Source organism: Doryrhamphus excisus, chromosome 9 (genome assembly GCF_030265055.1).
Source record: "Doryrhamphus excisus isolate RoL2022-K1 chromosome 9, RoL_Dexc_1.0, whole genome shotgun sequence".
Lineage (NCBI taxonomy): Eukaryota > Metazoa > Chordata > Actinopteri > Syngnathiformes > Syngnathidae > Doryrhamphus > Doryrhamphus excisus.
Window position 1 is genome coordinate 7,045,928 of NC_080474.1, and position 21,230 is coordinate 7,067,157.

General features: G+C 44.3%; 2 protein-coding genes across 5 annotated transcripts in view; one reads left to right on the forward strand and one right to left on the reverse strand.

Moving 5' to 3' along the window:
- Nucleotides 1-905: 905 nt before the first annotated feature.
- tpt1 (tumor protein, translationally-controlled 1) lies at nucleotides 906-5,694 on the forward strand. The gene is made up of 6 exons (XM_058082301.1): nucleotides 906-1,064; nucleotides 1,585-1,652; nucleotides 3,492-3,679; nucleotides 3,980-4,085; nucleotides 5,206-5,322; nucleotides 5,399-5,694. The coding sequence occupies exons 1-6, from the start codon at nucleotides 1,037-1,039 to the stop codon at nucleotides 5,399-5,401; spliced, it is 510 nt and encodes a 169-aa protein (XP_057938284.1). The 5' UTR covers nucleotides 906-1,036; the 3' UTR covers nucleotides 5,402-5,694.
- The window catches only part of LOC131135888 (general transcription factor IIF subunit 2-like), a 36,833-nt gene continuing 17,693 nt past the window's right edge, over nucleotides 2,091-21,230 (reverse strand). For 2 of the 4 annotated variants that reach the window (XM_058082300.1, XM_058082299.1), the window contains exons 5-8: nucleotides 11,804-11,885; nucleotides 8,297-8,396; nucleotides 8,078-8,221; nucleotides 2,091-2,320 (exon numbers count right to left, since the gene is read on the reverse strand). In XM_058082300.1, the coding sequence (XP_057938283.1) occupies nucleotides 2,180-2,320; nucleotides 8,078-8,221; nucleotides 8,297-8,396; nucleotides 11,804-11,885 (467 nt within the window). In that variant the 3' untranslated portion in view covers nucleotides 2,091-2,179. Of the gene's footprint in view, nucleotides 2,321-7,188; nucleotides 7,424-8,077; nucleotides 8,222-8,296; nucleotides 8,397-11,803; nucleotides 11,886-21,230 lie in introns of those variants that run through there. The other 2 variants (XM_058082296.1, XM_058082297.1) reach the window with 2 other exon arrangements.

Below are 21,230 nucleotides of genomic sequence, written 5' to 3' on the forward strand. Positions count from 1 at the left end.
ATCTTGACCAATTGTAGGACCAGCCTCACACGAGACCGCTACACCTGGAGGCACAGGTACCGAAGAGGCCTATGAATGGCGTATCATTGAAACACCAATGAAGGGGGTGCCCACCTGACAACCCCAAATTAAATTCATAACCCACCCCCTTTCTTCCTGCTCTTACCCAAGTGTGGGGTGGATATCAGGTGGGTGGCTCAGCGATGACTCGTGTGGGCGGGGTAGTTTATGGTCTCGGATTGGGATCCTTGCACAGTGAGACATTCATGTGCACTTGTAATTGTGTTAGCAAATTATTTTACAGGGGCGGCACGGCAGTCTAGTGGTTAGCGCACAGATCTCACAGCTAGGAGACCAAGGTTCAATTCTACCCTTGGCCATCTCTGTGTGGAGTTTGCATGTTCTGCCCGTGCATGCGTGGGTTTTCTCCGGGTACTCCGGTTTCCTCCCACATTCCAAAAACATGCTAGGTTAATTGGCGACTCCAAATTGTCCATAGGTATGAATGTGAGTGTGAATGGTTGTTTGTCTATATGTGCCCTGTGATTGGCTGGCGACCAGTCCAGGGTGTACCCCGCCTCTCGCCCCAAGACAGCTGGGATAGGCTCCAGCAGCCCCCGTGACCCTCGTGAGGAAAAAGCGGTAGAAAATGAATGAATGAATGAATGAATGAATTATTTTACATTTTTATTCACGTATATCCCACTTTGGGAACTGAGGCTGTGTGTGATTTGAGGACAGCCCTTAATTTACTACTGATGAAGGGGCCTACTTAGTAGTAAACTATAAAATAAAGTAATGTTAAGGACATAATGGACAGGTATGCCTTTTTTTATTTCGATGTCCAGACAAAGTGTAGTACCGCTTTTGGCCACCATTACCGTGTGTCAGCACAGCTCCCCATTTCGAGCCAACCCACTATGACGTCACCAGGATGTAAATAGTCCGCATCGAGGCCTGCTTGGTCTTTTTCCTCTCCCCTTTAGTGTAGGGCGGCAGGTTTGTCTCTCGAAGACTTTAACACCAACGCGGCAAAATGATCATCTACAGGGATGCTATCTCGAGTAAGGAATCTCTTTTATTCACATTTTCGCGTGTGTTACCTAGACAAGTTATCGAGGCGTTTGTTTAATTGTTTTTTTTTAATGTTCAAATAGTTTACTTATGCGCGTGAGCTAACTCGTGTACGGACGCCGGCCATGCTAATGCTAACTGGATGACGCCATAACATGACTATTGTTCGCGATTTTTGCGTACTTTAGGTAATTGACATGTTAACGTATATCTGTAACGTAAAAAGTTGAACAGATTCATGTCGTCAACGGTTAATCATAGGCCCTTTTATATTTAAAAAATTCGGGCCGCTTTGTAACGGGCTAGCAGGCTCGCTTATGGCGTTCAGGCGTCATGTGGCAGCTTGAGGCAGGAGGAAATGTTCACTGCTAAAGTTAGCATTAGCATCAGCCTCATGAGAAAGTTGCCTCTATACAGTCGCTTACTTTGCTTAGTGGCGAAAGTCTTTTTTTTTATTTTTATATTTTAATTTTTTCCTTCCAATAACCATCACTCCTCTCCACTGTGCAGACGATGAGATGTTTACAGATGTCTACCCAATTAAAGAGACCCCAATCTTCTATGAAGTTGAAGGAAAGGTGAGTCGACACTCACACATGAATTATTTTTATAAGTTAATATTAATATAATCGTTAATAATCCATAAACTAAGAAGTTGGGTGTTGGAACATTTCTAATTAAAAGCCACTCAGGTTAGTTGGCATGTGGATTTTTCCAATGAGATTTACTGCTGAGCTATTTGTCTTTTTGCCGGGTTTAATATCTGTTAACTTGAATTTAAGGCCTTAAAATTCTGGCCAAAAGGTTCCTGGGTACCTGGAAAAGCAGGGGTTGAATGCTAATTCCCCCTTAGCTCATCCCCTTTACACCTAGGGCCAAGGGGAAGAAGCCAAAAAAAATGGGACACTTGATTCTCATTACAGAATCACCTTTTCAATGTCATGTAGCCTACCTTGGAATTCCTATTGTAAATAAAATGCATACATTTTTACAAACTTTGTCGTTTATTGCAAAAAACAAAGCCTACATCCAGCATTGTAACAACAAAAATAGTATCAAATATACATATGAAATCACTTTATGAACATTAAGATATTATTTAAGTTTAAAACATATGTTCTCCCTCCAGATTATTTTGTAAGAAAATCCAGGATGGCATTTTTCCGTACTGGGATTGCAGTTTTTGAGCGGTCATAGATTGCTGGGTGGTGTAGCAGAAAGGAAGGCTGACCTGACTTGGCTTCTCCTGCAGGAATGACAAACGTGCATGATTGACGGCTTACAATTATTATTATAGCTCACTGGAGATACAATAATTATAGTGAGTTGGAAACAAATGTAGTCATGGTTAAAAAAAATGGGTGTGACGTTAGATTCCTAAAGTTGTTTTAAGTTTGATAATGTGTGATGATTGAACACCTGAGTGACCTTACTGTGAAAATCAGTACTTATGTGTAATTACATGTACACACCAAAGCCATAGTTTTTCATTCAGATGTGGACTAGCTGGTGTGTTTATGATCATTGTCCTGCTGCGGAACCCAAATTGGTTTCAGGTTGAGGTAATTTTTTGGTAGACTGCAAAATTAATGTTTCCGTTTATGACTGCAAGTCTTCCAGGTCCTGAAGCAGCAAAACAGCCCCAGACCATCACACTACCACCACCATATTTTACCGTTTGTATGATGTTCTTTTTCTGTAATGCAGCGTTAACACGCCTTCCAAAAAGTTCTACTTTTGTCTCGTCAGACCGCAACTTATTTCCCAAATGGTCTTTGGGATCGTCAAGATATTTTCTGGCGAAATTGCGACGAGCCTTATTGTTCCTGTTGTTCGGTTGTGGTGTTGGTCTTGGAACTGTGCCATGCAGGCCACTTTGTTGTCTCTACTGGTGGAGTCCTGAATACTCACCTTAACTCAGGCAAGTGAGGCCTGCAGTTTTTTTGGATGTTTTTGTGGGGCCTTTTGTGATCCATTTTTCACACGGGGCGATGTAGGGTTGGATTTTTTTCTCCCGTAATAACAAAACATTTCATTTAAAAACTGCATTTATGTTGAATTGTGCTGTCGGTGACTAATATTTTTGTTTGAGAAACATTTAAGTGTAACAAACATGGTGAAAAAACAAAAATCAGGAGCGGGCAAACACTTTTTCACACCCCAATCTTCTTTCGGTCTCGACCGTCCTGTCAGCGAGTGTTGTAGCTCCTCCTATGCCTTCATTTCAGGTCTGGTCCTCGACCACAGTTGGTTTCTATGGCTGTACACCCCTTGGCACTAACCCCTCACTTTTCGATTTAAGGGGAATGAGGGGTTATACTTTGGATTCAGCTTTAATTTGTTCTGTGCTAAGGTTATCGTAGCACAAAATACTCGTTCCTGTCGGATGGCATTGACGATTCTGCTTGTTTTGCTAGCACATCACTGTGGTTGATGGCAACATTGACGGAGCTTTAATTGGCGCTAACGCATCAGCTGAAGAGCCGGAGGAAGGTACAGACTGCAACTCTGTCTCCGGTGTTAACGTGGTCCTCCACAACAAGCTGGTGGAGACATCGTATGATAAGAAGAGCTACATCGTCCACATCAAGGATTACTTGAAGAAGTAAGTCTGTTTCCTATTCACCTTCCATGTAGTCGTTAGCGTAGATCCTGCTAGTTTACTTAACCCGTGGGTTACATCAGTCCTGTCCCTCACTCGGTGGACTACAGACTTCCAGCGGGATGTTTTTAATAGGATACTTGGTTCCTACTTCACTCGGCATGCCAGCGTTTGAATGATTCTGGATGGGTGGAAGTCAACAACAAATCAAGTTCCTCAACTTGATTTAGATCCTCATAAATCACAAAAGTGCGTTAGCGTTTGCAGGTTTCATTCCATTCCATGTCTCCTTCCATGATTTAGGATCAGAGAAAAGCTGGACTCTGAAAACCCCGAGCGGGTGGACCAATTCATGACGGACGCCAACGCCGAAGTCAAGAAGCTCCTCCCTGCGCTCAAAAACCTCCAGGTAAGCCGGCCTACACACTTATTTCATTCATTTTCTACCGCTTTTCCTCATGAGGGTCACGGGGGGTGCTGGAGCCTATCCCAGCTGTCTTTGGGCAAGAGGCGGGGTACACCCTGGACTGGTTGCCAGCCAATCACAGGGCACATATAGACAAACAACCATTCACATTCATACCTATGGACAATTTGGAGTGGCTAATTAACCTAGCATGTTTTTGGAATGTGGGAGGAAACCGGAGTACCCGGAGAAAACCCACGCATGCACGGGGAGAACATGCAAACTCCACACAGAGATGGCCGAGGGTGGAATTGAACCCTGGTCCTCCTAGCTGTGAGTTCTGCGCGCTAACCACTCGACCGCCGTGCCGCCACACTTATTTCATTTGGCGCCATTTTCATGTTGAAATCTGAAAACACCAGCTTGTTTCCGTGGAGACGAGCGAAACGGCTGTTTTATGAAAACGACAACCAGATGTGAGCTTTGGGAATATTTCAACCGACCCCAGTTGGCACTCCTGATATTTTGTCATCTTATACACCCGCATGACGCGCAGAAGTAATTCCACTTCATTGGAGGGAACATGCGTATCTTCTCGAGTTTGGTCTCTCACGTACTTCCATCCATGTCCGTTTAGTGTCACACGTTTGCACCCTGTGATCCTTCCCATATTCCCATTCCCTTCTATTTACTAATCCACAACAGTGTGGATGCACATTTTTTGTCGCTTGCTAAATAAAACAACCCAAGAACGTTTGTGTGGACGGGGCCTTAAAATATCTGTTTGATACAACCACTACGTTTACATGCAGTGAATGGTCCAAATCTGTTTATTGTATGTGAAGTCTGTTGCTCTAGTTATCCTATTTTTCAGTTTACGTCAAATTTACACCCACATTTTGCCTACAATTGCTGATTGACGCATACCATGGCTACGTTGCATGACTCATCGTACTTTCTTTACCACGAGATGTCCCTGGAAATTGCATCATCAGCGGTTGACAGTAGTACTTTGCTAGCTAACACAGTTGCTTTTCTTCATCATGGCTTTAAAATAACCCAAAATGGAGGCAACAAGTCACCCAAGTGTTCATTTATAAACGCCAGATGTCTTCCTTTGAAGTTTTTCACAGGAGAGTCCATGAACCCAGACGGCATGGTTGCCATCCTGGACTACCGTGAGGATGAATCAACTCCTTACCTGCGCTTCTTCAAAGACGGCCTGATCGTAGAGAAATGCGTAAGTATTGTGTGTACAAGCCCAGCTATTTTACCGCTTAGCGCTTACCTAATGGACGTACCATTTGTTTTTGCAGTAACTACATGGACTAACGTGCTTGCCAACGCCCCCCCCTCCAAGAGCATCATGGCCCACAAGTCAAATATGATTGGTCACACAATAGTTTTTAAAAACTTTTTCCCTTTGCTACTTTCAGTATTTTTCTGCCTCAGGATTAACGGAATATGCTCAAAGCTTCAGGATTTGGACTTTCTGGATGTTTTTGGCAAAGATTTGAAAGGCTCAACGTTTGCCATGCTGGTTGGATTTATGGTTGCATTCAAAATTCCATTTCCTTCTGGTTTCATTTGAGAATAAACGCGACTACCACCACCTACTTGTACTGGTATTAGTGTAGCACTGCCACAAACTATTTACATCACATGTTGAAGGGGCCCAAGCACTGCAGGTTTTTTTTTATTTCTAATTTAATTGACGAGCTCCTTCCCTCAAACCAAAGGAGGGTTAATCGTTAAAGTCAACTGAAAGAAAACCTGCAATGTCTCGGCCCTCCATGGCATGAGTTTGACACCACCAGACGTGAGTGGAACTGGATACGTTTCTACTTCACTCAGGTACTCACCTGTTGAATGAAAATAAAAGGCTTCTCGTGACAAGCGGATGGCTGCCATTTATAAATGTAGCAAAGCTTTGATGTAATATTGCTAATTTAACTGTCAAATTCCACATAAAACGTCATACCATGAAAGGGTGCTAGTACCCTCTAGTGGCTGTATGCAGTAAGTACACTGACTACAACCGATTGGGTTTTCCCACAAAGCACCACGTTAGGAAAGATGAGAAGATGCAACACGAAGATTATCCTCACAAGGGTGCTGGAACCTATCCCAGCTGTCTTTGGGCGAGAGGCGGGGTACACCCTGGACTGGTGGCCAGCCAATCACAGGGCACATATAGACAAACAACCATTCACACTCACATTCATACCTACGGACAATTTGGAGTCGCCAATTAACCTAGCATGTTTTTGGAATGTGGGAGGAAACCTGAGTAGGTTGCCAGGTCTCCTGTGTGGCCTGCGCTAACCACTTGTTGACTGTTTGGCGTAAGTTACACATATTTAAGAAAAAAATACATCTCACTGTTGGTGAGTATATTTGGATTAATTTATCTTTTTTCCCCCCATTTCTACAAATGTTTCAACTTCATCTTAATTATTTGTGAATTGTCTTGTATTATATTTTGCTGTCATAGTTGGACTTTTCTGTAATGTTACTAATCCCCAATTTAATTTTCCAAAAATTACTTATATTAAAACATTTTAATATTTTAAACTCTGTGCTACTAAAATTACACAGTTTATTGTAAAATTTTTCCTCCTTAGAATGACTTCACTCATTCTTGACTTTTTGTAACAACTTTTTAGCAATTTTGGTTTTTGTATTTCAGTTTTTTTAGCGCAATATTTTAACTTTATGCGACTAAAACATTTTTCCTGAATTTTTTTTTTTGTTGAATTACAACTTTTTTCACTCAATATTTTGGCTTTATTCATGTAAAATACTGACTCCTGGGCCACACTTTGGACATCCCTGAATCACACCCTCCCGCACCTGCACGCACCTGATTCAGTAGGCCAAAATATTAGAAACACCGCATTCTCATGTGGGATTGCCATTAACTCAGAGTAATTAGCAAATCTAAAATATATTCAGTGTGCTATATGTATTAAAGTTTTTCATGTTACTTATGTGTGACATGTAACAAGACGGATATTTGCTGTCCTTCTGTGATGTAAACATGGCTAAAGGAGATCCATTGTTGTCATCTCAAACGTGGGGGAAGGAAAAAAAAAAAGACACGACGAACTTGGAAATGAACTTTACTGAATTCCCTAATTTGAAGTGGAAAAAAATGGACTTGAAGCAAAAACAAACCCCCCAAAAAAAGTGTATGTCCACTTGAATTAGGCCGTCTGCATGTCCTCCCCCTCGTCAGCTGATTGGTAGTGTCTGTACTCTGGTTTCAGCTCCCAGGTGCTTTTGTGAGCACCCTTGCTGTTGTACGTACCAATGTCCCGCATGATCTCTTTCAGGTAGGTCTGGGTCACATGGCGAGAAACCAAAAATCATGTGATGACACGAGCAAGACCTGTGTCCTCCTTACGTGTCTTCTATTTGATTCTATTTACACGGTAAAAAAACAAAATAAAAACTTTTTAATTCCCCGTTAACCATCCTATCGCTGTCCACCGGGTGTCGCTGTGGTGTTTAGAAAGGCGCTCCACCCGATGAATAACAGCGCCGCGATGGCAAGACTTATTTGACAACGGACAACAATTTCAGTGACTTGGGTTGGGTTCGTTGGAGAGCGAGCCAAGTGCTCGGCGTGGAGTGTATCGCCGCGCGTTTGTCTCCCACTCGGCTGATGCTTATGTAATCACATGCAATCAGAGAGAGAGGAGGACCTCGAGGTCTCATCAGCACCTACACATCGCCGTTCTCCCGTTGCTGGAACAAATCCACGGTATCGATGCAACCCATATGTGTGCGTGCGCGCGAGAGGGAAAGAGCGAGCGAGCGAATTGGCCCAAATTGTGGCCAACAGCTGAAAGTGTGAACAAGCACAAACGTCACGCCGTGGGCGATTTGTTCAAATTTAACAAAGCAAGGTGGCCAGTGGGCAGGTGTATTGTTTGTTGCGCCACACTCATTGTATATGTATGTGTATGTGTGTGTGTGTGTGTGTTGCTCACCACAGGTTGCTTGGTGATGTCCACCAGGTCCTTAATGTTATAATACTGATGCTTCTCAAAAGCGGCGAAGAGCATGTCCAGCACAACCTGTCGCTCAGCCCTCACCATCTTCCCCTCTGACTTCTTCTTCTTCTCATATTCCACCTGGAAGAGAGCCTCAGTTTACTACTACTACTACTACTACTACTACAACTACTACTACTACTACTAGAATCTCACGTTAAAGTTGTGGTTGGCCACCGGCTTGAAGGCGGTGGTGATGGCTCTCTCCAGCTGCTGGGACAAACGCTGAGGCTTCAAGGACTCTTTCATCTGCACTCTGACACGGATACAACAATCACATTCACAATCTGTTGGCTTTTTGATGCCATTCCACTCAGGCAAAGGATTGGACGACTGTGATAAGAAAGCACAGTGGAAGCGCGCCACTTGCTATACGAGCTGTACAATGACGACACTGCGGAAAAGAAAAACGTCTTATAATCACCAATGAATCCCTCCTTTATCATGGTTGAGTGAATTTCCACATCATGAGAGCCCTCTAAAAAGACATAACACCCCTACAGTCACTTTTACATCCACAAAATGAAGATTCAAGCTCGGTTTGAACTTGGCGTGGGTTACGGGCACCACAGTAGCTCATGTTAGGGGTGTTAGCTCATGTCTGAGAAGCCTATTCCGGCGCTAAGGTCTGGTGCTTGTGCATCTCACCAAACATTACAGTAACATTACTTGTGTTGCCGTTTTTATGCTTGAAAATTCTCACTTTTGGCGGCACGGTGGACTAGTGGTCAATGTGCAGACCTCACAGCTAGGTGACCAGGGTTCAATTCCACCTTCGGCCATCTCTGTGTGTGGAGTTTGCATGTTCTCCCCGTGCATGCGTGGGTTTTCTCCGGGTACTCCGGTTTCCTCCCACATTCCAAAAACATGCTAGGTTAATTGAAGACTGCAAATTGAATGTATGAATGTGAGTGTGAATGGTTGTATGTCTGTATGTGCCCTGTGATTGGCTGGCCACCAGTCCAGGGTGTACCCCGCCTCTCGCCCGAAGACAGCTGGGATAGGTTCAGGCACCCCCCGCGACCCTCGTGAGGAAAAAGCAGCAGGGAGTTTGTCAGAAACCTCCATGGCGTCACGCCGGCTGCTTGTAAGTGTGTGCCCGAATGCAGTGCACCTCACTGGGTCACGCCAGGTGGCTCCTCCCCGCTCTATACTCTGGTTCTCCTGACCTGCGGCTGCTTGGAGCGTGTCCGAATATAGTGCACTTTTCTGGGCCACAGCAGGTAGCTCTCCTCCCTCCGCTCTGTGCTCCCTGGTTCCCCTGATAGTAGTGATGTAATGTCGTGATATTTTTGACACACAATCACAATCAATCAATCAATCGCACAATCAATCTATGCCAGTTATCGTCACTAGGGTCGCGGGCAGGGTACAATCTGGACTGGTCGCCAGCCAATCACAGAGGTGTGTACCAAATACAGTTAAAAAGTAGATATTAAAATTGGTTATCAGTTCTATATCGGTCTTGAGTAGCAGAAAGTTATCGGTATAGGTTTAAAAAATAATAATATATAGTGCATCTCTAATTAAAATGCATTAGAAAGTTTTAAGACAGCATTATTTAATTGATTTACATTTTAAAAATACATTTTATCTTGTTTAGCCAGATGCAGTCATCAAAAATTTTCTGAATAATTATTTCTCAAAATACAATGACTTAAAAACCTTTAATATTTCAACCTTATGATACTAAAATTAAGTGATTTTTCCTCATAATATTACATTATTCTCATAAAATTACAACTTATTGACCATCTTTTTCTCTTTATCATTTGACTTTATTGTTCATTGTTTGAGGTCCTTACTCAATGAAATTATGAAATGGATTGAGTAAGGACCTAAAAAAAAAATAATAATAATAATACAAAAATAAAATATAAAAATAATACATAAAAAAATAAATGATATTAGAAAGACAGGAAGTGAACAAATATAACAGTTATTAATTGTAAAGGCACCACATGGAGGGGTAGGATTTAATAAGCTTAGCTTCTTCCTACTCCTTTTGGACATGTGGAACTGGGAACTGATTATGTGATGCACTCAATTGTAATCTGATGCATGTTCAAATGAAATTAAACCATTACCATTACTTTATAATTGTAACAATATTGCTGATTTTTTCATTTTGGTTGTTGCATTTTTAGAATATACCACATGTTAATATTACAAACAGCCAAAGGAAGTAGGGTAAGTCCTACGGGTTCCAAGTATGTGGTACGTATGGAACAAGTGATTTGTGACACCTACGTTCTGACCACTCGCCCTCCTATTGAAAATTGGTAGCTTTTAGATTGTGAGGGAGGCGTGCTACTCGTGTGTGTGTGTGTGTGTGTGTAAGGCGGGCTTCATGTAAGGCTGTCGTATGTTGTACCTGTGTGGGCATCGTACGGGGCTCATGCAGCCCACTTCACTTCCATTTAGCACTGACGGCTATCGTGCCTGGGAGAACCATAGTTTACAACAGGAAGAGACGCCTGGGTGGTCGGGTAAGGCGCATTAATGTCGAATACGCTACCGTACAAAGCAATGTACACAATGTATTTTTTAAACTTGCGGCACATGCAAAGGGTCACACACAGGTTTTCCTGCGGGCACGCAGACAATAATTTGCATTTTTGCATGCCGCCACCAAATACACTGGGATGTAATTCCCCATATTGCTACCTTTAGTAGATAAACTTTGTCAAATCAATACAATTGGGAGGTCCAAAATTGGTGTGTCAGATTTATAATTAACTTTGGAGCAACGGACACAAAATTATATATGCTATGATTGCTATGAACAACATTTTAAAAAGTGAAAAAAAACATTGTGATTTGCACTGTTGCGGGGTTTGATGACTATTCTTCTGATTGCTGTTATGTCACCAACACTCGACCTAACCACTTCCACACCCATGTGAGCTTGACAAAATTCTACCTGATTCAGTTGTTTGTTCTGCCATACCAATACACCATTTTTCAAATCATTTAGCGTTCCATGAAGTGTCTATCCACAGTGAAAACAAGTCAAACCAGAATGTGAAATAAACCTAATAACTGGACATTTGTTGGAACTGGCAAGGGAAGAGACCTCAGATGTCAGGTCTGTAAATGACGCCCAGTTCTCCAAACCCAAGTTCTGTGTGTACTCAAACGTGGCCATCTGCAACGTCTGACCGAGATCCAAAACAAATGATCTGTACAGAAAAATCTAATTTGACAGTAGTACATTTCAGATTTTTCCCAACATGACCATTCCTGAGTGCATTTTGCAGGCTGCTGGGGGACACAGAAGCAACCTCAAAACAAAACAAAAACTGCATTGTAGTGCTTGCGTTTGCCAGCGATACAGTTGCTATAGCGATAGCATCCACTTGTCTGTACCATACAAAAAAAAAATCTAGTAAAAAGCAGACAAATATCAGAAGGTGGTTAAAAGAGGTGGACACACAGACACAGACACACACACACACACACACACACACACATACACACACACAGTTGGACTGCTGATAGCACACAGTTGTATGTTTTGGCCCAAACATCACACATAGCATATCACTGTGATGGACTTGTTAGAAAAGTGCAATGTCATTTTTCATTCACCATATTTGCTTCCTCGCATCAGTTCTATCCCTCGGCAGCATTTCAGCATGAAATCATTTTCACTCCACTTACTTCTTTAGCTTCATGTAGTTGTCAGTGACGACGGGTCTGCATTCAGCTTTGTGCACCACCATTCCCTCCAGGCTGATCTCATCTACAACAAAGACAGTGACTCAGCTTACCCATCACGATCCACACACACACGCAGACAGACACACGCATGTGTTATTGTCCACTTTTGTGTCATTATAAACATTTTGTTCCCTTTCATAACCTTTAACATTGGAAAGGCTTATGAAAAGAAGAGCAGAACACTATCATCCCATATTTCCAGTTATATATGTTTCCACTGCACCTAATGCTACATTTCCACATTGCCAGGTGCCGCTTGACGCCTCTGCACAACCCAAACCCCTATTGTTCCATTGCACCCCAGATCATGATGGTACATGTCAGGTGGGATTCTTGTCTCCACATTGCCAGGTGCCGTTTGACGCCTCTGCACAACCCGAACCTCTATTGTTCCATTGCACCCCAGATCATGATGGTACATGTCAGGTGGGATCCTTGTCTCCACAATGCCAGCTCATCAAAATGTCTCTCAAGCAAACCCAGCCATCATCAGCGGTGTCTTGAACACCACTGCTGCCTCAAACGCTGTTATGTACATTGATATATTATGAATGAATGATCTATTATTATCATTCATCCAGGTCATTGTATTCACAGATCTTATCTATTAGAAGTGTTTTTTTTTGTCAAGGATTATCGGGTATGCCGCTATTGCCTTGTTTTATTTTTTACATTCCCACAATTAGCAGTGTTTTGACAACCCACCACGTCCTCTACTGTCACCCCAATGCAACTTAAGAGACAATAACATTTTGTGGTTCTGAACACGCTCCAACAAATGATTAAAAAGCATAATTAGAACTAATTACAGCACAGAAGAATAAACTACGGGGGTCACATGTGTAAAATAGGCTTCACTGGCGGCCGCACTTTTTTGGTCTCACCACTGGACTGTGGTGACTGTCGTTAACAATGCACATATGTACGTATAAATAGCGTTTCCCTTCCAAGGGAAGTAAATACACATCAAAAACTGAAAGATAAAACAATATTAAATATTATTAAATTTAATATTTGGGTAAAAAGTATCACATTTTCTTATGATACACTCTTGGCACTAACCTAATCCTAAATCCTGCGGCATACACAACTGATTGTCAGGCATCACATGTACTATCAGCGTGCCTGTAAGCCTGCGAGGTTCGCATGGGGATGCAGTCCTTGACTCGGGGTGCTCCTACTCCCTGATGAGTCACTCCTTGTGGAAGGCGATAAGGAAGGAGGGGGAAATCCTAGAGCCAAGCGGAATTCCAAGGTTCATCATGGCCAATGGGCAAGAGAACAGGGCCCTTGGGAAAGCCACCCTGCTCCTCACCCTGCAGGACTTCCACGGCACCCTGATAGTACATGTGATGCCTGACAATCAGTTGTGTATGCCGCTGCTCCTAGGTCTTGACTTCATGGCCCTGACTGAGATAATATTGAAACCGCATCTCCGCAAATATGCTATGTCAAGCGGGAAGGAGTTCAGATTTCTCAACAAGACCCGAGATAAACTACACTGGAGTCATACTCAGTCGTCTGTGAATTTTTACATGGCTGTTGTCGAGGAGCCCAAAGGCCACCCGTCCAACATTCCGTTCCTTGAGGCTCAGCCCGAAGTTGTGAGGCCGCTGCTGCAGAAGTGGCCAAACGTGTGGACTGAGACCACTGGTGCCACCCGGACCATTACCCACAAAATCAGGACGACCGATGAGGTGCCGGTGAGGCGGAGGGCTTACAGGGTGTCCTGCCAAAAACAGCAAATAATTGAAGAGCAAATCAAGAAAATGTTGGCCGATGGAGTAATTGAGCCGTCAACATCACCGTGGGCATCTCCTGTAGTGCTGACGCCCCGGAAGGATGGGACACCCCGGTTCTGCGTGGATTACAGGGGCCTCAATGCCAAAACACGGCATGATGCGTACCCCATGCCCCTGGTCCACGAGATATTGGAGTCCCTGCTCGGCGCCACCTATTTCAGCTCCCTGGACTTGCAGAGCGGATACTGGCAAGTGGCCATGGATGTGGAGTGCAAGCAGAAGACTGCCATGACCACCCACCTAGGCTTGTTCCAGTTCAAGGTTATGCCTTTCGGACTGCGGAACGCCGGGGCTACCTTCCAGCGGTTGATGGAGACCGTCTTGGGTGAGCTGAGAGGGAGGACCTGTTTCGTGTACATTGACGACATCATTGTATTCTCGAAGACAGAGGAACAACATCTCCGCGACCTTGACGCTGTGTTTGCAAAATTACATCAAGCAAACCTAACGCTCAACGTAAAAAAGTGTCACTTGCTCCAACGCCAGCTCACCTTTTTGGGACATCTGGTTTCCGGGAAAGGGGTGGAGGTGGATCCAGCTAAAATCTCTGCCATTACTGCCTACCCGCCTCCAACTGACCTGAAAAGTCTCCAGAGGTTTCTGGGGTTGGTGGGCTGGTACCACAAATTCATCCCCAGGCTGGCTGACTTGGCAGCACCCTTGAACCATCTAAAAAAGAAGGATGTGACTTGGGAATGGAGCCCAAGTTGCCAAGAGGCCTTCAATAACCTTAAAGCCTTGCTGCAGTCACCGCCAGTCCTTGCACAACCCCATCCACACGTCAGTTTCCAGGTCCACTGTGACGCCAGCGATGTAGGCCTGGGAGCTGTCCTGATGCAGGGTGTGGAAGGCGAGGAACGGCCCATTGCTTTTGCCTCCAGAGCCCTGCATGGTGCGGAGGTCCGTTACTCTACTGCGGAAAAGGAATGCCTGGCTGTCGTTTGGGCCGTTGAAAAGTGGAGACACTTTCTTGAGGGGACCACCTTCGACGTATTCACAGATCACAGCGCCCTCTCATGGGCATTCAACTGCCCCAAGACGTCGTCACGGCTTACCCGGTGGACTCTGAGGCTGCAAAGTTTCTCCTTTAGGGTCCATTACAAGAAAGGATGCTGCAATGTGGTGCCCGATGCCCTGTCCCGTGCACCCCAGTTATCAGAAGGGGAAGTATGTCTAGCCGTCCCGAAAAATTACTGGTCGGACCTCCCAGGTACACTCCAAGACATTGCGGAAGCCCAGAAGATGGATCCAACTTGCCTGGAGTGTGGACCCTCGGTTGACCAGCCTAAGCCGGGACGCATCCACTATCAACTTCAACAAGGGGTGTGGTACCGAGGAATACCATCAAAGCACGGTGGCTTCAAGTACCAACTCGTAGTGCCTGGTGCCCTGGTACCGCTGTTCCTGGCCTACTTCCATAACAGCCCCTTCGGTGGTCATCTGGGGAGGACAAAGACCCTCCTAAAAGTTCTGGAAGTGGCTTGGTGGCCAACGGTCCGAGGAGATGTTTGGAGCCACGTCAGGGCATGCAGTACATGCCAACAGTACAAAAGCCCTAACAGCAAGCCTGCCGGACATCTTCAGTCCCCTGAGGTCAAGGCCCCTGGGGAGATGATCGGAGTGGACTTCATGGGGCCATTCCCGCTCAGCAGGGCCAGGAACTCGGTACTGATGGTGGTGGTGGACTACTTCTCGAAGTGGGTGGAGCTTTTTGCACTGAGGGATGCTAAAACCCCCAAGGTATGCCAAATATTGAAGAACGACATCTTCACCCGATGGGGAGTTCCTAAATACATGGTGTCCGACCGTGGGCCCCAGTTCACTAGTCAGTTGATGTCCCGGTTGTGTGAAGCTTGGGGAGTGTCCCATAAGCTGACCACAGCCTACCACCCCCAAACAAACATGACCGAACGAGTCAATCGGACTTTAAAAACAATGATTGCCTCCTTCGTGGGGAACCATCATCAAGACTGGGATGGATGGTTGCCTGAGTTTCGGCTTGCTCTCAACACAGCAGTCCACGAGACGACAGGCACCACTCCCGCCATGTTGGCCCTTGGTAGAAACTTGATGGGACCGCTGGAACGACTAGTACACAAATCTCCATCACCACACACATCCGCATACCACACAATACATACACACACACAGTTGCACAATGAAGTGGAGAGACATGTTGGTGCGGCCAAAGCTCGACAAGCCAGATATTATAATGCACGTCGCAGAGATGTACACTTTGCTGTCGGGGATCTGGTCTGGGTTAGGGCACACCCACTATCCAAAGCTTCAGCAAAATTCTCTGCCAAACTTGCTCCCAGATGGGTAGGTCCTGCTCGGGTAGAGAAAAAATTGGGTCCTGTAAACTATTGTGTTCGGTGGATGACAGATAAGTTAAAGGTGGACACTATAAATGTGGTAGACATGAAGCCCTATTACGGCCCCGGTAAGCCGCTGGCTGGGGGGGGGGGGGGATGTAATGGCCACAAAGTCCATCAGCTGAGGTAGTGGGGTCCATAAGTGCGTCGCTACAAGATACTCAGCTGTAAGGAAAACTACTGTCATGATCTGTGTACGGGGGAACAGGTACAGGACCATATATACAGGCATCATCACCATTATCATGCATCCTCCTCATCTGCGAGAGCGACTGCAGTGAGCAGACTCGCCGGTAGGTGGCGAATATTTAAGGAGGCTCTTCCAGCGCGCCAAGGGGGTTGGAGGAAGAGAAAAATTGTGACGTCACACACGCAAGGGGATGCTGAGAGCCGGCGTTTTACCCACGAGGACCAACTTTGTCAAGCGACACCTGACGGGATTTCTTTTTCCCTCCTGGCTTGAGCGATTGGACCGTGGGCGAGGTTCCGGACCCAGGGATCGGACGGACAAGCGGATGCGTGGTCGTGAGTGGAACCGCGGCTTTCGCCACTGTTTTGTGAATAAGCACTGACTCTCCGGGGAACTTTTGGACACTTGCGGGGTGGGGGGGGGGGGTAAGCTTTCGGGATTAATTTGGGTGTTTCATGATTGTCTTTGTTGGCGGGTGGGATGTTTAGTTAGGTAGTTGGTTAGTTAGTTAGGTTGGTTGGGAGGGGATGACATGCGGGGTTATTTTTTGTGTAAATAAACTGCCGTGGTGTGGCTACCCAACATTTTCGACAGTCCCTCCTTTTCCTTACAGCTGATATCCGCTCCCCCCGTGACCTTCCTTTTTTGCGTTGTAGCCTCGTACCTCTATAGGAGGGCGCGATCGTTACAATGATACACTCTTGGCACTAACCTAATCCTAAATCCTGATTGGTGAGCGTTGTTGTTGTAATGACAACTGCTTGGTGATTTGTGCTTTCTTGTGCTATTAGTCATTGTTTGTATCAGGACATGCACTCTTTGGAAGAACCTGCTACATTTTTTACACACCACAGTTGAGTGAGATGCTCAAAAGGGCTGCAGGAGGTCCAGATGACCTGCGGAGGAGAAGAAATCCTCAAATGTGCGAATGAGTTGACTCTGCAGAGACACATGCCAACCTCACCTTGTCTCCCTGTTTCAAAATGTGTGGGCAAGTGAGACAAAGAACAGAAGTGTGAAATATGATGCGTCTTCCAGGAGTGACGACAGTCTGTGACGATGGCGGCACAGCGGGATCTCCCGTTGGAATATTACAACTGTTACCGCTCCCTGATATTGCTCTATTTGTGTTCACGATTGATCATGTTACGCTGTTTTTCGGTTGTCACGAGTGTCCCACAGCCAACCTCTGACGATGGTGGCACAGCGGGTCTCCCGTCGGAACATTCCAACTGATTTTGCTCTTTTTGAGTTCATGGTCGTGCTATGCTGCAGATTGGTTGATACCAGGGTCTGATATTTTTTCTCCCACAATAAACAACCATTCCCATCCCATGCGGAATTACCGGACAGAAATCTAATACTGACCCACTCTGAGTGTGCATTGATGATATTTGTTGATATTCAAACAGCCAAAGCATATAACCACAAGCATGTACAAATACATACACAGGGACGTTTTAGTCTTGTTGAGATGACTGAAAGATTTTAGTAGCTTGCAAGCCATGCTGTTTGATTTATAAAAGCCTTGAATCATTTAGTGCAGGTGTAACAGCTATGGTCACCATGGCAACCCCCACATGCTGTCCAACATCACGTGTCACATAAAGTTCAATTAAATTACAGCCAGTGTATTTTGAATGTGAATGCATTCATCATTTGGATTGCAATGAATGTTTCCATCCACTTTGTTTCCTCAAATGAAGGCAATGATGGGAAATGATTGGGTAAAGTGTCTAAAAGCCGACCGCCATACAAGGACCATGTGGGCTACTGATGATCTACAGATGAACGCTGCAGCCAAGTGGGTGCAAGACCACATAAAAATGAAGATATTTTGTCTGCTTATACAGAGACACTATAAATTTGGGAAACAAACGCCTCTCAGGCATGGCCAGTGAGCCTACAGGGGAGGTGGAAGGGCCACAAAGTGAGGCTCTTCTGTGTGGGGGAGGAACTCTGGAGATTTACACAAGACTCCAGCATGTAGGCTTCACTATAAAAAAATATTCAGTGATAAATCTCTGCTTCAGTCAACACAATCTGCAGATACTCAGTGCAGTGGAATCTCCAAAACACAGTAAGTTATGGAACACTGTTCATTCATCCAATTGGAAATAGTGAATATAAAAATACAATGAAACCTTGGGTTGTCAATCTGTTCCAAAATATCAGACAAAAACCGAAACACACAATAAAATAAACATAAAACAATATAATTATTATTTTTCCCATAAGAAATAATGTAAATCCAAATAATGTGTTCCAGGCACCCAAAAATAATAACAACCCCAAATGAAAAGCTTTGTGGCTGAAACTGGGAGTTCCAACAGGCCAATTATCACAAACATGTCTGTGTATGTCCAGGTCCATCACGATACATTGTTCACAATAATGACATATCATATATAATATCATAATATATTTTTGTATGTATGTTTTTGTTACTATTTCAAAAGGTGATTGAAAACGGTAACGATAAAGGCATATATCAGTATGACCCAAAGTTTTTTTAAACAAATGTTCAATGCTCAAATTGCATTTTGCAATTTTGCGACTCAAAAGGTTAATATAACTTTCAATATATGCGCCTGTTTAAAGAGGTGAAAGAATAAAAAAACTTTTCAGTTAACATTCATTCATTCATTTTCTACCGCTTTTCCTCACAAGGGTCGCGGGGGGTGCTGGAGCCTATCCCAGCTGTCTTCGGGCGAGAGGCGGGGTACACCCTGGACTGGTTGCCAGCCAATCACAGGGCACATATAGACAAACAACCATTCACACTCACATTCATACCTATGGACAATTAACCTAGCATGTTTTTGGAATGTGGGAGGAAACCGGAGTACCCGGAGAACATGCAAACGCCACACAGAGATGGCCGAGGGTGGAATTGAACCCTGGTCTCCTAGCTGTAAGGTCTGTGTGCTAACCACTCGATCACCGTGCCGTCCGCTTTTCAGTTAACATGATGCACCTAATTTATGCAGCGTACACAGCAATGGGGCAAAAGCAATGACACTGTTTTAGTGCAACATAAGTGTAAACAGAACTTTTTTTTAGGCATCTTATGAACTCATTCTGATAATGCACCACCTCATGTTCCTTAGGCAGATCAAATCTAAAACAGGCTACGTGCTGATGTTTGCAGCATTATCTGTAACACTGCTCACTATGTGTGCACTAGTGTGAGTTTCGTTCATTACCCTATATTGCAGTACATAAAGTTAATTGCCCAGTCACTGTTTATAAAGTGCATAATGTAAGACTCCTTGGCCCGCAGATTTGAGTGCACTCTCCAGTGGCAATATATTCAAATAATATATATTTTTAAATATTTAGCACGCATCAATATACACCAACTCTGATGAATCAGGCAAACATTAAGCTTCTGGAATAGCTTTTGCAAAGCCATCACCTCAACTCTAATGGATATTTGTGGACTATGCTTTAAAGCCGGGCCTGTGCCAGGAAGGAGGAGTGGTCAAATACCCGGCCACAGTTATTACTGTTTATGGCTACAAAAGATTAAGAGGTTTTGTGGGACTGTAGAGAAATGAGTTTCAGTCGGTTTTGGCTAAACTCCAAACTGCCGAGCCTGAGAAGCATTTTGATTTTAGAGGTTCCATTGCATAAATTCCCCTGACACATAAGTCGTTTTTTTTTACCCCGACTTTTACAGTCCTTGAGAGCAGGATATAAGATATTCAAAGACTGCCGATCAGCTGTGTAAAAAAGGAGAGCATTAAGGCATTCTTCAAGAGAACAGAGGAATAAATGATGAGAGGAGTAAGGACAATAGCAGAATAGAGACAGGTGCGAAGGCGAGAAGGTTACCCATCCACCCCCTCTCACTCAACGCATACCTCCATCTGCTTGAAGGCCCTCTGCTCGCAGCTTTGACCTTCCTAATGTTTCACACAACAAACAGCAGGCCGCCCACCGAGCATCCATCCACCACCAGTCCCTAGCCTTTTGTCATCCGCCGGATGCAAGCTGATTACATAAACACACAACATTCTACATGGATGCATGTCAAAAAGTTAACATTAAGCTAGTGCCAAGAGATTGGGGTGGCAATTCCTTTCCTGCACGTTTATACAAAGACGCACATAAAAGCATTAAACCATTACAATGGGAGCTTTCCTTTCCTTTTTTCTATACATCTAAACATGATCTTGGTGACCAACCAGGGCAGATGATCGTTTCCAAGCACATAAAGAGGTAATGATATGGTTGCTTTAAATAGCCACAGCCATGCGTGATGGAAGGGGCGCCTGCTTTGCCGTTGTGATGCAAATTGATGAGTGCATCATTGCTTTGCTGTGTTACTGACAGAACTGGCAGAACATGCGTACTTGTACGACCAGGCAGAGGAGCACAGTGAATACGACATTGTGATAGTGGTCTTTTTGCCAGATACAGCTACAGGTCAAGCAAAATGTTAGTCATATTATATGTGGCCAATATTAACATATGTTGCGTACAAAAATGTACAATACATTGTATTTTAAACAATATTTTGAAAACTGCCTTATATTGTGCAGTACATTATGAGTGTTTACCCGAGGTTTACAGCTTTGCTGATAATCAATACACTGATACAAACACGTGCACACATGGACACATGCAGCAACCGCTACTTCACAGTTACATTTCACACACTTTCCTAGTAGTTTGCTATAGGAAAATGAGTGCACTACTCGTTCAGCTGGCATACAGCCCAACTCTCAACATTTGGAATGAAAATGATTGTTAACACATCGGTGAGTTCCAGCTAAAATAACACACCCTTCTTCTTCGCTAGCGATGAAGGAAGCTAAGAAATAGTCTTGGAGAGTTGTATTTGCTTACAGAGGTGACGCCAAATCATGCACTCGACCCTGACTAAGAGATATTAAAGTAATGGTGTCTAAAGTGTACCCTAAGACCATTTGTGGCCCATGGGACATTGCACAAATAAAGTTAAACTATAACAAAATTGGGAAAAATTAATAAAA